The 16448-nt window shown below is 39.1% G+C and overlaps 1 protein-coding gene across 3 annotated transcripts in view; it reads left to right on the top strand.

Moving 5' to 3' along the window:
* Window positions 1-16448, top strand: part of LOC117525989 (serum response factor-like) — a 74839-nt gene that overhangs the window by 44193 nt on the left and 14198 nt on the right. For all 3 annotated transcript variants that reach the window (XM_034187976.1, XM_034187975.1, XM_034187974.1), the window contains one exon: window positions 16236-16315. In XM_034187976.1, the coding sequence (XP_034043867.1) occupies window positions 16236-16315 (80 nt within the window). The remainder of the gene's footprint in view (window positions 1-16235; window positions 16316-16448) is intronic.

Genomic DNA, 16448 nt, shown 5'->3' with positions numbered 1-16448 from the left:
CCACTCAAAAAGGATTGGGAAGAAGAAAACTTATTTAATCCCACCCCTTTATTCAAATTTAACATAAAGTACATAGCTGCTTCCCGTCAATTAGATTTAATAAAAAATTAAGAAAATAATACATTTAAATACTTGTAATTTCCCACAATAGATACCAACAGCGGCAAGAAAACAATACCAATATGATAAACAAGCAACGATGCACATACCAACAACGGTAAGAGATCAACAATACCAGTTACGGTAAAGAAAACAAACATATGATGCACATATCAACAATGGTAAGAAAACAACAATACCAATTACGGTAAAGAACCAAACATATGAAGGGAACAAACATATAATGCACAAACCAACAATTGTGATACAGAGCCATGATCCATGAATGTAAACTGGCTTTTATTGTTGAGTCTCAATCATTCTGTACCGATCCCAGACCCTCTGTTTATAATGTGACTTGAATTCATGAATATTTTGGCATTGCTTGAGTTTGACATCCAAACCATTCCATAATTTTGCTCCACATACAGACACAAAAAATTTTCCGGGTGGTTCTAACTTTAAATAATGTGAATTTAGCAAAACCTCTAAGATTGTGAGCACACTCTTTGACTGAAAAGAACTTTTGGATGTTACTTGGCAGTGACTTATTAAATACCTTGAATAGAATCTGTAATGTATAATATTTTACAAGGTCATGAAATTTAAGTAATTTTGATTGCATAAAAAGATTATTGCTATGTTCTAAAAATCCAGCTTTATGTATGATCCTTATTGCTCGTTTTTGTAATATAAATAATGGTTGTATTGAACATTGATAATTGTTACCCTACACTTCAACACAATATGTTAAGTATGGGAGAACTAAGGAACAATATAATGTACGGAGTGTGTTATGATCAAGAAATTGCTTTACCTTATTCATAATAGAGAGGCTTTTTGAAATTTTTGTTTTTATGTGTCTGATGTGGGCTTTCCATGTTAATTTACTGTCTATTATTACTCCTAAAAATTTGCTTTCAGCTAAATTTTTGATTTGGACACCGTCTATGCTTATTTGTAAATTAGATTTAATCTTATAATTACCAAATATCATTGCTTTTGTTTTATTTAAATTTAGTGATAATTTGTTACTGTCCATCCATTTTTTTATTTTACTTAGTTTGTCATTTACAGTATTTATAAGTTCATTATAATTGTCACTACTATAGAATATGTGGTGGCCAAGAGCAGGGGTGGTGGCCAATCAATCAATCAATCAATTTTATTTATATAGCGCCAAATCACAACAAACAGTTGCCCCAAGGCGCTTTATATTGTAAGGCAAGGCCATACAATAATTGCATAAAAACCCCAATGGTCAAAACGACCCCCTGTGAGCAAGCACTTGGCGACAGTGGGAAGGAAAAACTCCATTTTAACAGGAAGAAACCTCCAGCAGAACCAGGCTCAGGGAGGGGCAGTCTTCTGCTGGGACTGGTTGGGGCTGAGGAAGAGAACCAGGAAAAAGACATGCTGTGGAGGGGAGCAGAGATCAATCACTAATGATTAAATGCAGAGTGGTGCATACAGAGCAAAAAGAGAAAGAAACAGTGCATCATTGGAACCCCCCAGCAGTCTAAGTCTATAGCAGCATAACTAAGGGATGGTTCAGGGTCACCTGATCCAGCCCTAACTATAAGCTTTAGCAAAATGGAAAGTTTTAAGCCTAATCTTAAAAGTAGAGAGGGTGTCTGTCTCCCTGATCTGAATTGGGAGCTGGTTCCACAGGAGAGGAGCCTGAAAGCTGAAGGCTCTGCCTCCCATTCTACTCTTACAAACCCTAGGAACTACAAGTAAGCCTGCAGTCTGAGAGCGAAGCGCTCTATTGGGGTGATATGGTACTATGAGGTCCCTAAGATAAGATGGGACCTGATTATTCAAAACCTTATAAGTAAGAAGAAGAATTTTAAATTCTATTCTAGAATTAACAGGAAGCCAATGAAGAGAGGCCAATATGGGTGAGATATGCTCTCTCCTTCTAGTCCCTGTCAGTACTCTAGCTGCAGCATTTTGAATTAACTGAAGGCTTTTCAGGGAACTTTTAGGACAACCTGATAATAATGAATCACAATAGTCCAGCCTAGAGGAAATAAATGCATGAATTAGTTTTTCAGCATCACTCTGAGACAAGACCTTTCTAATTTTAGAGATATTGCGTAAATGCAAAAAAGCAGTCCTACATATTTGTTTAATATGCGCAATGAATGACATATCCTGATCAAAAATGACTCCAAGATTTCTCACAGTATTGCTAGAGGTCAGGGTAATGCCATCCAGAGTAAGGATCTGGTTAGACACCATGTTTCTAAGATTTTTGGGGCCAAGTACAATAACTTCAGTTTTATCTGAGTTTAAAAGCAGGAAATTAGAGGTCATCCATGTCTTTATGTCTTTAAGACAATCCTGCAGTTTAGCTAATTGGTGTGTGTCCTCTGGCTTCATGGATAGATAAAGCTGGGTATCATCTGCGTAACAATGAAAATTTAAGCAATGCCGTCTAATAATACTGCCTAAGGGAAGCATGTATAAAGTGAATAAAATTGGTCCTAGCACAGAGCCTTGTGGAACTCCATAATTAACCTTAGTCTGTGAAGAAGATTCCCTATTTACATGAACAAATTGTAATCTATTAGATAAATATGATTCAAACCACCGCAACGCAGTGCCTTTAATACCTATGGCATGCTCTAATCTCTGTAATAAAATTTTATGGTCAACAGTATCAAAAGCAGCACTGAGGTCTAACAGAACAAGCACAGAGATGAGTCCACTGTCTGAGGCCATAAGAAGATCATTTGTAACCTTCACTAATGCTGTTTCTGTACTATGATGAATTCTAAAACCTGACTGAAACTCTTCAAATTAGTGAGACGCCATTTCGTCTCCAATTTACGGGTTATCTGCTTTAAGCTGCGAGTTTGTGAGTTATACCACGGAGTCAGGCACTTCTGATTTAAAGCTCTCTTTTTCAGAGGAGCTACAGCATCCAAAGTTGTCTTCAATGAGGATGTAAAACTATTGACGAGATACTCTATCGCACTTACAAAGTTTAGGTAGCTACTCTGCACTGTGTTGGTATATGGCATTAGAGAACATAAAGAAGGAATCATATCCTTAAACCTAGTTACAGCGCTTTCTGAAAGACTTCTAGTGTAATGAAACTTATTCCCCACTGCAGGGTAGTCCATCAGGGTAAATGTAAATGTTATTAAGAAATGATCAGACAGAAGGGAGTTTTCAGGGAATACTGTTAAGTCTTCTATTTCCATACCATAAGTCAGAACAAGATCTAAGATATGATTAAAGTGGTGGGTGGACTCATTTACTTTTTGAGCAAAGCCAATAGAGTCTAATAATAGATTAAATGCAGTGTTGAGGCTGTCATTCTCAGCATCTGTGTGGATGTTAAAATCGCCCACTATAATTATCTTATCTGAGCTAAGCACTAAGTCAGACAAAAGGTCTGAAAATTCACAGTGAAACTCACAGTAACAACCAGGTGGACGATAGATAATAACAAATAAAACTGGTTTTTGGGACTTCCAATTTGGATGGACAAGACTAAGAGTCAAGCTTTCAAATGAATTAAAGCTCTGTCTGGGTTTTTGATTAATTAATAAGCTGGAATGGAAGATTGCTGCTAATCCTCCGCCTCGGCCCGTGCTACGAGCATTCTGACAGTTAGTGTGACTCGGGGGTGTTGACTCATTTAAACTAACATATTCATCCTGCTGTAACCAGGTTTCTGTTAGGCAGAATAAATCAATATGTTGATCAGTTATTATATCATTTACTAACAGGGACTTAGAAGAGAGAGACCTAATGTTTAATAGACCACATTTAACTGTTTTAGTCTGTGGTGCAGTTGAAGGTGCTATATTATTTTTTCTTTTTGAATTTTTATGCTTAAATAGATTTTTTTCTGGTTATTGGTGGTCTGGAAGCAGGCACCGTCTCTACGGGGATGGGGTAATGAGGGGATGGCAGGGGGAGAGAAGCTGCAGAGAGGTGTGTAAGACTACAACTCTGCTTCCTGGTCCCAACCCTGGGTAGTCACGGTTTGGAGGATTTAATAAAATTGGCCAGATTTCTAGAAATGAGAGCTGCTCCATCCAAAGTGGGATGGATGCTGTCTCTCCTAGCAAGACCAGGTTTTCCCCAGAAGCTTTGCCAATTATCTATGAAGCCCACCTCATTTTTTGGACACCACTCAGACAGCCAGCAATTCAAGGAGAACATGCGGCTAAACATGTCACTCCCGGTCCGATTGGGGAGGGGCCCAGAGAAAACTACAGAGTCCGACATTGTTTTTGCAAAGTTACACACCGATTCAATGTTAATTTTAGTGACTTCCGATTGGCGTAACCGAGTGTCATTACTGCCGACGTGAATTACAATCTTACCAAATTTACGCTTAGCCTTAGCCAGCAGTTTCAAATTTCCTTCGATGTCGCCTGCTCTGGCCCCCGGAAGACAATTGACTATGGTTGCTGGTGTCGCTAACTTCACATTTTTCAAAACAGAGTCGCCAGTAACCAGAGTTTGATCCTCGGCGGGTGTGTCGTCGAGTGGGGAAAACCGGTTAGAAATGTGAACGGGTTGGCGGTGTACAGGGGGCTTCTGTTTAGAACTACGCTTCCTCCTCACAGTCACCCAGTCGGCCTGCTTTCCCGGCTGCTCGGGATCTGCCAGAGGGAAACTAACGGCGGCTAAGCTACCTTGGGCCGCACCGACTACAGGGGCTTGGCTAGCTGTAGAATTTTCCACAGTGTGGAGCAGAGTCTCCAATTCGCCCAGCCTGGCCTCCAAAGCTACGAATAAGCTACGCTTATTACAAGTACCATTACTGCTAAAGGAGGCCGAGGAATAACTAAACATTTCACACCCAGAGCAGAAAAGTGCAGGAGAGACAGGAGAAGCCGCCATGCTGAACCGGCTAAGAGCTAGTAGCTGCGCTAAGCTAGCGGGTTCCTAAAAACACACAAAGTGAATAATGTGTAAATAATTTAGAGGTGATTCAGCAGAGGGAGTGCTTTAGTTAAGGCACATGAAGATTACACTGTGAAACAAATCATTATCTAGTTAACTAGATCAATCTATCTATGCAGATTAAACAGCTAACAGATACAGCAAAACACCGCTGTGCTCCAGAACAGGAAGAACAGTGGTTGGCTCTCACTGCGGTATTAACCAAGCTTGTTTTCAGTTCAGAAGTTTCTGGGTTCAAATCCCACCCCTGCCACATTTCTCCATGTAATGTGGAGTTGCGTCAAGAAGGGCATCCGGTGTAAAACTTGTGCCAATTCAACATGCAGATCCACCTTGGATTTGCTGTGGCGACCCCAAGTGCAAACAAGGGAGTAGCCGAAGGGACTTATTATAGAATATATTTGTATCATCAGCTGATATTAGTTTCAGTGATCTGGATGCATTAAAAATGTCATTAATGTACATATTAAACAATTTGGGACCCAACACTGCCCCCTGGGGGACACCACAAGCAACGCCAAGATATTTGGATTTGTAGTTTCCCATTTTCACGTATTGGACCCTATCTGTAAGATAACTTTTTATCCAGTTTCCTGCGACTTCTCTGATACCATAATTCTCTAATTTATTGATTAAAATTGAATGGTTAATTGTATCAAAGGCTTTATTAAGATCAATGAATATTCCAGCAGCATATCTTTTTTCTGTCCAATGCATTAGTGATTTCTTCTATTGCCTCAATAATAGCCATTGAAGTGGTTCTTTTCTTTCTAAAGCCATATTGACCTTCATTTATTAACTGATATTTTTCTATGAATTTTTCCAAATGAGAGTCAAACAATTTTTCTAAGATTTTTGAAAATTGTGGAAGTAAAGAAATTGGTCTATAATTGGTAAAAATATGTTTGTCATTTTTGTAAAGTGGTATAACTTTTGCAATTTTCATTTTTTTCGGAACACATCCAGTTTGGAATGACAAATTACAGATATAGGTCAGATGTTTTGAGATATTTATGACTTTTTTGACTAATACCATGTCTATATCGTGACAGTCTGTAGGTAGTTTGTTTCTGCATTTGTTAACAATGTCTTTTATTTCCTGTTCATTTGTTGCTGAAAGAAAAATTGAATTTATATTTCTATTTATGGTTTCATTAGACTGCTGAATTCCTGGATTTGGGATTTCAGCAGCCAAGTCGGGGCCAACATGTACAAAAAATTTATTAAAACCATTTACTATGTTGTTCATGTTGTAATTATGAACATTTTTATCAATAAAATAGTCTGGATATCTTATATTGGAGGATCCTGGTTTAATTAAGTTATTCAAAATGCTCCAAGTTTCTTTAATGTTGTTTTTATTTTTTTATAAGATTTAATTATAGTACAACTTTTTACTTATTCGGATGACTTCTGTTAATTTGTTTTTGTATACTTTATATCTTATTTCAGCTTCTTTTGTTTTTGAATTAATACATTTTTTATAAAGGCTGTTTTTCTTTTTGCAGGCTTTTAAGATTCTTTTGGTTAGCCAAGGACGTTTATTATATCTTTTATTTTTATGGTATTCTTTAAGAGGACAATGTTTGTTATACAATGTGCAGAAAATTTCTATGAAATTGCTATATGCACCATCTACATCTGACTCACTGTAGACTGTGTTCCAGTCTTGTGTGTTTAAACTGCTGTTAAAGGCATTTATTGTTTCTTCTGTTCTTATTCGTTTGTGGACTACTTCTGTCATATTTAGTTTTTTTAAAGTCACAGTCATAAACAATAAAAACAGGTAAGTGATCAGTGATATCACATATGAACAGGCCACTTATAACTTGATTTTCAATCATATTCGTAAAGATATTATCAATTATTGTGGCACTGTTAGATGTTATTCTGCTTGGGTTTATAATTGCTGGATAAAGGGACATACTATACATTGTGTCAGAAAAAGCATCTATTGATTTCTGTTTTTCAGGATTCAAAAGATCTGTGTTAAAATCCCCACAGACAAGTGTTTTTAGTACTTATTTCCAAAAACATTTTTTTCCATTTGTTCATTAAAAATGTCAATACTTGAACCAGGTGACCGATATACACAACTTACAATAATGTTTTTTTTTCTTTTTGTTGTATATTTCAACTGTCAGACATTCCATTACTCCATCTATTGCTAATGACATACATTCTACCACCGTAAACTGAATTGTTTTGTGAATATATACTCAACAAAAATATAAACGCAACACTTTTGGTTTTGCTCCCATTTTGTATGAGATGAACTCAAAGATCTAAAACTTTTTCCACATACACAATATCACCATTTCCCTCAAATATTGTTCACAAACCAGTCTAAATCTGTGATAGTGAGCACTTCTCCTTTGCTGAGATAATCCATCCCACCTCACAGGTGTGCCATATCAAGATGCTGATTAGACACCATGATTAGCGCACAGGTGTGCCTTAGACTGCCCACAATAAAAGGCCACTCTGAAAGGTGCAGTTTTATCACACAGCACAATGCCACAGATGTCACAAGATTTGAGGCAGCGTGCAATTGGCATGCTGACAGCAGGAATGTCAACCAGAGCTGTTGCTCGTGTATTGAATGTTTATTTCTCTACCATAAGTCATCTCCAAAGGCGTTTCAGAGAATTTGGCAGTACATCCAACCAGCCTCACAACCACAGACCACGTGTAACCACACCAGCCCAGGACCTCCACATCCAGCATGTTCACCTCCAAGATCGTCTGAGACCAGCCACTCGGACAGCTGCTGAAACAATCGGTTTGCATAACCAAAGAATTTCTGCACAAACTGTCAGAAACCGTCTCAGGGAAGCTCATCTGCATGCTTGTCGTCCTCATCGGGGTCTCGACCTGGCTCCAGTTCATCGTCGTAGCCGACTTGAGTGGGCAAATGCTCACATTCGCTGACATTTGGCACGTTGGAGAGGTGTTCTCTTCACGGATGATGCAAAGGAGATGTGTTGCACTGCATGAGGCAAATGGTGGTCACACCAGATACTGACTGGTATCCCCCACCAATAAAACAAAACTGCACCTTTCAGAGTGGCCTTTTATTGTGGGCAGTCTAAGGCACACCTGTGCACTAATCATGGTGTCTAATCAGCATCTTGGTATGGCACACCTGTGAGGTGGGATGGATTATCTCAGCAAAGGAGAAGTGCTCACTATCACAGATTTAGACTGGTTTGTGAACAATATTTGAGGGAAATGGTGATATTGTGTATGTGGAAAAAGTTTTAGATCTTTGAGTTCATCTCATACAAAATGGGAGCAAAACCAAAAGTGTTGCGTTTATATTTTTGTTGAGTATATAATGCAACGCCACCTCCTGTTTTGTTTTTCCCGTTTACATAATGCAACTCATAATCATCTAAATCAAAATCAATACCTTTTTCCTTTTGTAACCAGGATTCTGATATGGCAATAATACTAAATGGTGATATGAATTGTTGCAAATATTCCTTAATAGAGTTAAAATTAGTATACAAACTTCGGCTGTTGAAATGTATGATTGACAATTTGTCGGCCGAAGTCATGACATTTGTATACTGGTCTTGTGTATAGTAATCACAGTTCATATTTATTGAAACAAGAAGGTTGTTGACCGGGTCAGTTCCATTTTCCTGGTCTTGTGTGTTGTGCTCGGTATATTTAAATGTTTCCAGTTCCTTTTGTTTAAATTGTAAGATTCTCTGTAGCAGATCTGTATCTTTGTTGTTCCTTGGTGTGGATGTGTTTGTTGTAATGTTCATGGTGGTGTATAGAGTCTCATGTTGTTACCTTTATCTTTCAGTTGTATTTGTCAAGCTCTTCTATATTTCGCACCACCATAACTTTTGCTTCTTCTGGTGTACCATTCAGTTTGATGAGAATCTTACAATTTGTTACCCAGGTTTGCTGGATTCTTTGCTGTTTCTTCAGGTATTTTGCTTTCTTGGCTATATCAGCATTCTTTTTGGTTAAGTGATCGTTCATGAATACATTTGTTCCCTTCAGTTTGAATCTCTGCTTCAAGAGTGCCCTTTTGTTTCTTCTGTTGGCAAATCTTACAATGACGGTTGGTCTCTCTCCGGTTTGTCTCAGTGGGTGACACGCCTCAATGTGCTCCAGGTCCAGCTCTATCCCTCTACTCTGGAGGTAGGATGCCACCTGTTGCTCCACAGAGAGCGTCTCCTGCTCACTGGGCTCCTCACCATCGCCGACAACCACACGCGTACGAGCGCGGCTTGATTTGTATTCCTGAGATGACCACGTCGTTCATACGGGAATGTTACTCCAGTTCCTCCACTCGCCGCTCCAGCTCTGTGATGCGCCGGCTTTTCTCCTCGTTCTGGAGGCGCAGCTGTTTAACCTCCTCCAAAAGTTCCAAGAGCTGTGTCTGCTGCGTTTTAACAGCAGACACATCCTCAGCCAGGGAGTCAAGTGACTCTTTCAAGTCTCCGTAATTCGGCTTGGGCAGCATCTTGTTGATAATTCCAACCTCGTAGCGTAGCGTTTACTCCAGGAAAATTGTGTGCTGCAGTGAAATGCGTCCGTCCAGAAACCAGTGACGTAAGAGTTTGAGCTGCTGCCTCAGGTGATTTTGCACTTGTGTAGATTACCGCGTCATCAGCAAAAAGTTGCATGTCCACATCCTCACAAACATTTGGTAGGTCATTAATGAATAATGAAAATATGGGCCCCAAGATAGATCCTTGGGGGACTCCTAGTGCACAATCTATGTAGGGTTATTTAATACCATTAACCACGGTGGCTTGTTTTCTGTTTGATAAATAAGATGCCATCCATTTTATGGCATGCTCAGAAAAATTAAAAGATTGCAACTTTAATAATAAAATATTACAGTTCACTAGATCAAATGTTTTACGCAAATCTAAGAAAACTGCTCCTACACAATTGTTTTTATCCAAATGACTTTTCACTTTTTCCATGAACATTATGGCAGTCTCAGTTGAATGAGAAGTATGAAAACCAAATTGCATGAAATGCAGAGTAGTTTTACCACTTTGTAGATGTTGAATCAATTGCTTGGCGACCCACTTTTCAAGAACTTTAGAAAAGACTGACAGTATGCTAATTGGTCTGTAGTTATTAATATTATTTTTGTCACCCGCCTTAAAAATCGGGGTAACTGTGGCCATCTTCCATGTCTGTGGTACAATGGAATGCTCAACTGACAAATTTATTAAATGCGTAAGTGGATATGTTAGAACCATTTTATGTGTTTCAAGGAATCCAACATTAAAGCCATGATGGTCTTTAGCTTTGGACTCCTTCGTGGCATTTATAATCTTTAGAGTTTCAACCTCTGATATTGGTTCTATATTAAACATTTGACTGTGTCCTGGATTGCTGTAGGTTATTTCAGGCGATTTGAAACATTCTGCCATCTTTTCAACAGAGCATAGAAATGATAAATTCAGCTCTTTTGCTAAAATTGTAGGCTCATTTACAAGTACAAGCTGGTTATTAATTTTCCATTCCAAATCAGTTGCATCTTTCTTTTTCTGCCTCACTAAAAGTTTAATATTCTGCCATATTTGTTTTCCGTTTCCGTTTGCATTTTGCATTATTGTGATAAAAAAAATTTGCTTTTGCTCTTCACATTTCTGATATTACTCTGTTTCGCATTGAAGTATATTTCTGTCTGTCTGTTGTCAACCTGGATTTAATTGAGTTTTTCAATAACTGGTCTCTTTTTTTCAATAAATTTATACAATTTGAATCTACCCATGGGACAAAGTAAGATTTTATTTTCCTATAATTCATGTTTTTTTGTAAAAGAACTACATACGTTTTGAATTTTGTTAAGAAATAAAACAGAGCATATTTCAATATTCTCACATGAGGGTACACTTTCCCAAGTGAGATCTTTTAATGCTTTTCCCAAGTTTTGTTGTTGAAAAGTGTAATATTAGACATTTGTTTCCTAACATGATTGGAGTATGAATGCTCAAAACGTTGCTTAGTTAATTTTCTTGTACAAAGAATAGCATTATGGTCTGAGAGACCAGTCAGTAGATTATATGTTTTAGTAATCCTTTCAGGCCTATTTGAGAAAAGCAAGTCAATTCGGGATTCTGAACGACTTGTAATTCTGGCCGGATTCTCAATTAACACTGGAACTACCAGAGTGGTGCCAAATGGCGGCTGTGAACAGCCCAGATCATCACCAGTGTTATGTAAATGAGGCTTTTACACTCTACTCAACGGGGGTTAGGGAGAAGGACAGGAAGGAATAGTAGAGAAGCTTAAATCTTCGACTGGACTGGGTTGCTTGACGCGAGGACGTTTCGCTTCAAATCGCAGAAGCTTCCTCAGCTAAAATTCTTGCTCTTAACCGGAAAGGGGGTCTGAGACACGCTTTGTCCCCTGTTTACAATGGGGTACTTAAGTCAAAGTAGTTTCAGTCTTTTGTTCATGGTAATGAGTCATTCACATCATCAGGAGAGTTGTCAGGGGAGCCATCAGGAGAGGGTCCGTCCCGTCATTAGGAGGGACAGCTGCCCTGTCATTAGGAGGTTGCTAACTAGAGCACAATAGGTGCTAATTAGAGCTATTGTTTAGTCACTAGCCTATAGCTGTCTGCCTCTCAGTAGGAGGGGTCTGGTTAGGTTTAAAACTCCAGCTTTTGTGGTTACTGTTTATTCTTCTCTACAAGAGTCAAGACAGAAGTCAGACTACCAGAGCAAGAATTTTAGCTGAGGAAGCTTCTGCGATTTGAAGCAAAATGTCCTCGTGTCAAGCAACCCAGTCCAGTCGAAGATTTAAGCTTCTCTACTATGGAAACCACCTGGACAACTGAGAGCCTACACAGACACAGGAAGGAATGCCAAAGTGCTTTACAGTGAAAAAGACCCACTTCTCAAAAGGACCAGATAATCTGAGCCATGTTGAGAATAAATGTTTTTAGATTTTTTGGTAATTGTTTGGTCAAGATTATTTATTTTTTACATAAAAAGTTAATAGTTTCAGTTACATTTGTAAGAAGTAACTCTAAAGACTGAACCCAAGTATATAAAAAACAGATGTGCATTCAGTGCTGCAATGTCAGTCAGGTTGTAAAATACAGCGACTGGCCAATGCCGTGTTCCTGAACGTGCAGTGTACTTTCCCACGACCCTTATTTGGTGTAAGCGGTTGAAGATAAGTGAGTGATGAGTGAAATAATAAACAGGAAAAGTTGACTAATTAACATGGATGAGGAATGCCAGATAATATAAACACTACACAAGAATACAGTACACAGGAGATGACACTAGAAATATAAACCCAGATATCATAAATTAAGCACCAGAAGCGTGAACCACGACAGGGGCAGTGGTAATTTGAAGTCATGGTGTTTAAATGGACTTTTTTAAATTACTCTGACAACATACTACATAAATTTTGTTGTGAATAAGCAACCTACAGCCAAGCTCTGTTTGGTCAGAAGCAGAACAGAATTTTATAATTTGTCCAGACAATTGAATTTCATTTTTAGCAAGCCAGAAAATTATATTTCCAGAGGTATATTATCTCCTGTCTGATCTGGATACTGCATCCTTGTCGGTGAACTTCATGCTGCTTTTTGAGCTCCATGTTTCTTCTGAGTTGTATAATTGTTACATGGCATGACTACTGTTTTTTGTGCTTCACCTCTGTTTATTTGGATCACCCTTTTGCTTTCCCCTCCAAAAAGACTTGCTCTATGGACTGCTCTCAAGTGTATTGACCTTGCATTTGCTTTTGCTCTTGACCTTGATCCAGCCTGCCATTTTGTTTTGTTTGTGCTTTTGTTGACTGTTTTTTGGATCCTTTTTTATTTCCGGTGTGTTGTTTTGCACAATAAACCGGTGTTTTTTTGTTGGGTTTTTTGTTGGGTTTTTTTTTTTTGCTGTTTTATCACCACCAACCTTGTTCCTGCTTTGGGGTCCCACTCACAACCCTTACAGAAACATCCATCCATCCATTTTCTTCCGCTTTATCCAGAGTCGGGTCGCGGGGGCAGCAGCTCAAGCAAAGCTGCCCAGACCTCCCGATCCACACACACCTCCTCCAGCTCCTCCAGGGGAACCCCAAGGCGTTCCCAAGCCAGCAGAGAGATGTAGCCCCTCCAGCGTGTCCTGGGTCTTCCCTGGGGCCTCCTCCCAATGGGACGTGCCGGGAACACCTCTCCAGCGAGGCATCCAGGGGGCATCCAGAAAAGATGCCCGAGCCACCTCAACTGACTCCTTTCGACGTGGAGGAGCAGCGGCTCGACTCCGAGCTCCTCACCCTATCTCTAAGGGAGCGCCCAGCCACCCTGCGGAGGAAACTCATCTCGGCCGCTTGTACTCACGATCTCGTTCTTTCGGGCATGAGCCAAATCTCATGACCATATGCGAGGATCGGAACGAAGATCGATTGGTAAATCGAAACATTTTAGTTTATATGTAATGTTTATATGTCACTTTCTAAAATATCTGAGAAAAAGTATTGAACTTTTTCACAATATTCAAATTTTGTGAGATGCACTTGTATATATTAAAAAGCAGTTAGCTTCATACATTCGTGGACATCAAAGTAAATTGTTATTATTATTATTATTTACATTTATTTAACCAGGAAAGTCTCACTAAGATTAAAAATTTATTTTGCAAGGGAGTCCTGGCCAAGAGGCAGAAAAAGTTACACTACAGTTCGAATTAAATTCACACAATTAAAATAAAAAAGATTAACAAAAACAGTTACAATTTAAAGAGGTCATCTCAAGTGCTCTCAGTCTGGACTTAAACGTGCTCAATGAAATAAGTTCAGTTAATTTCCAGTCTTTTTGCAACATGATACATGTAGACAGAGCCGAGTAAACAAAAGCCCTTTTTCCCAGTTCTGTGCAGGCAAATCAAACAGAGAGCAACAAGAAATCATTTGAAGGCAAAGAATAAGAATCAACACTATCCTTAGGCTCAAACTGCTGGTGACTCTGGTACTGGCACATTCTGATCTAATAGCTGCATTGTTTCTGTGTAGGCTCTCAGTTGTCCAGGTGGTTTCCATAGTAGAGAAGCTTGAATCTTCGATTGGACTGGGTTGCTTGACGCAAGGACGTTTCGCTTCAAATCGCAGAAGCTTCCTCAGCTAAAATTCTTGCTCTGGAAGTCTGACTTCTGTCTGACTCTTGTAGAGAAGAATAAAACAGAAGCCAACAAAAGCTGGAGTTTTAAACCTAACCAGACCCCTCCTACTGAGAGGCAGACTGCTATAGGCTAGTGACTAAACAATAGCTCTAATTAGCAGCTATTGTGCTCTAGTTAGCACACCTAATGGCAGGACAGCTGTCCCTCTAATGATGGGATGGATGCCTTTCTGATGGCTCCCTTGATGACGTGAATGACTCATTACCATGAGCAAAAGACTGAAACTCCTTTGACCTGAGTACCCCATTGTAAACAGGGGATAAAGTGTGTCTCAGACCCCCTCCCCGGTTAAGGCTGGGTTTCAGACGTTTCACAAAGAATGCCTCCTTGACCCCTCTCTCAAACCATTTCTTCTCTCTGGCTAATATTTTAACTTCCTTGTCCTCAAACGTGTGGTTAGTGTCTTTAAGGTGGAGGTGAACTGCAGACTGAGGTCCACTGGCGCCCTCTCTGCGGTGCTGATATAGCCTTTTGTGTAAAGGTTGCTTCGTTTTTACTAATGGCTGCATTCACATAAGAAAAGGTGGCCTAATGAGTTGTAAATTACCCCAGTGGTGCCATTTGGCACCCTCCGGTAGAAAAAGGAGTAGTGGTAGTTCTATTTTTAATTGTGTAAAATTAAATTGATCAGTAATTAATGTCAGATTTTTCCTGTCTTTTTGTCATCCCAATTGACATTGAAGTCCCCTAATGTGATACTTTATGATCACATGTTTTAAGGAGATCCCGCAGTTGATCATAAAACTCGTTTGTGGAAGGTGGTTTACGGTAGAGACAGATTACAGTCAGTGACATTTCCACAGAAAGAGAAATATTTACTCCAGTGCAGTCTAGTGTGATCTTATTAGGCCATACCATTTGATTAAATTTAAATTTACTCCTGACATATAGCAGTATGAATTTCTCCTCTGTGAGATCAATAAAGTTCATCTTATCTTATCTGTATGTCCTTGGCTCTTGGACAACTCTTCTGATATATATTTTTTCACTCTGTCAGTAATGTTGTGAGGAGCACCTGGTCATGGCCGGTTTATGGTGAAATGATGTTCTTTCCACTTCCAGTTTATGGCCCCAACAGTGCACACTGGAACATTCAGAAGTTTAGAAATCCTTCTGGTCCCAATGCCATCACTGTGTTTTGCAACAATAAGGTTGTGAAAATTTTGAGAGAGCTCTTTGCTTTTACCCATCATGAGATGTTTCATGTGTGACACCTTGGTAATGAGACACCTTTGTATAGGCCATCAACTGGGACTGAACCAGCTGATATTAATTTGCACAGATGAGGGGCAGGATTGCTTTTTAATTGATAGATTTCAGCTGGTGTCTTGGCTTTCCTTGCCTTTTTGTACCCCCCCTTTCTTCAGGTGTTAATACTTCCCCCCCCCCCCCCCCCCCCCGTGTCATTTCACATTGTTACACATAACTTAATTTATGGACATCTATTTGGTTTGGTTTCTTTATGTGAATTAGTTGGGTTGTTACTGACATCTGGTGAAAATTTCATGTCAATAGCACCTTTAGAAATATATTTACTAAGAAAAATGGTGATGTGCTCAATACTTATTTTACCCCCTGTGTGTATGTATTATATATGTATGTATGTATGTGTATATACAGGGCGTCCAGAAAGTATTCGCAGCACTTCACTTTTTCCACATCTTATGTTACAGCCTTATTCCAAAATGGAGTAAATAAATTAGGGCTGAACGATTAGTCGAGTAATTCAAATAATTCGATTACAAAAAATGTTCAAGGCAAATTCTGTGCCTCGAAGCTTCGTTTAGACTTAGGGCTGTTGCTAGAAGGATTATTAAGTATGCTAGGAGAGAGTCTTGGAGGAAGTTTTGTAGTCGGATGGGCACAGACACCTCTATTAATGAAATGGTCTGCAGTGAGACGCATGTCTGGGGTTAAATGTGTACGTTCTTTTATATATATATATATATATATTAAAAAAGCAGTCAATCTGAGCACCATCATGAGTTCTAACTGTAGTAAGGTTTTGTGCTGTTATTTCAGGCTCCGTCTCGCAGGTGTTCCTCACTTCGCTCCCTCCAGTCACCACTCAGATCCCCGTGTCTGCAGTCCAACTCCACCCGGTAAGAACCAAAATTATGTGACCAGTAGTTTGTCCCAGTTTACATTTCACATACATTGCCTTTCTGGTAAGTGAATTTTAAATAAAACTAATATTGTATGAATCAGTATATTTTTCTCACTTTGTGTGTAAAG

This window comes from Thalassophryne amazonica, chromosome 15 (assembly GCF_902500255.1).
Source record: "Thalassophryne amazonica chromosome 15, fThaAma1.1, whole genome shotgun sequence".
Classification (NCBI taxonomy): domain Eukaryota; kingdom Metazoa; phylum Chordata; class Actinopteri; order Batrachoidiformes; family Batrachoididae; genus Thalassophryne; species Thalassophryne amazonica.
This window is presented reverse-complemented; position numbering and strand designations above follow the sequence as displayed.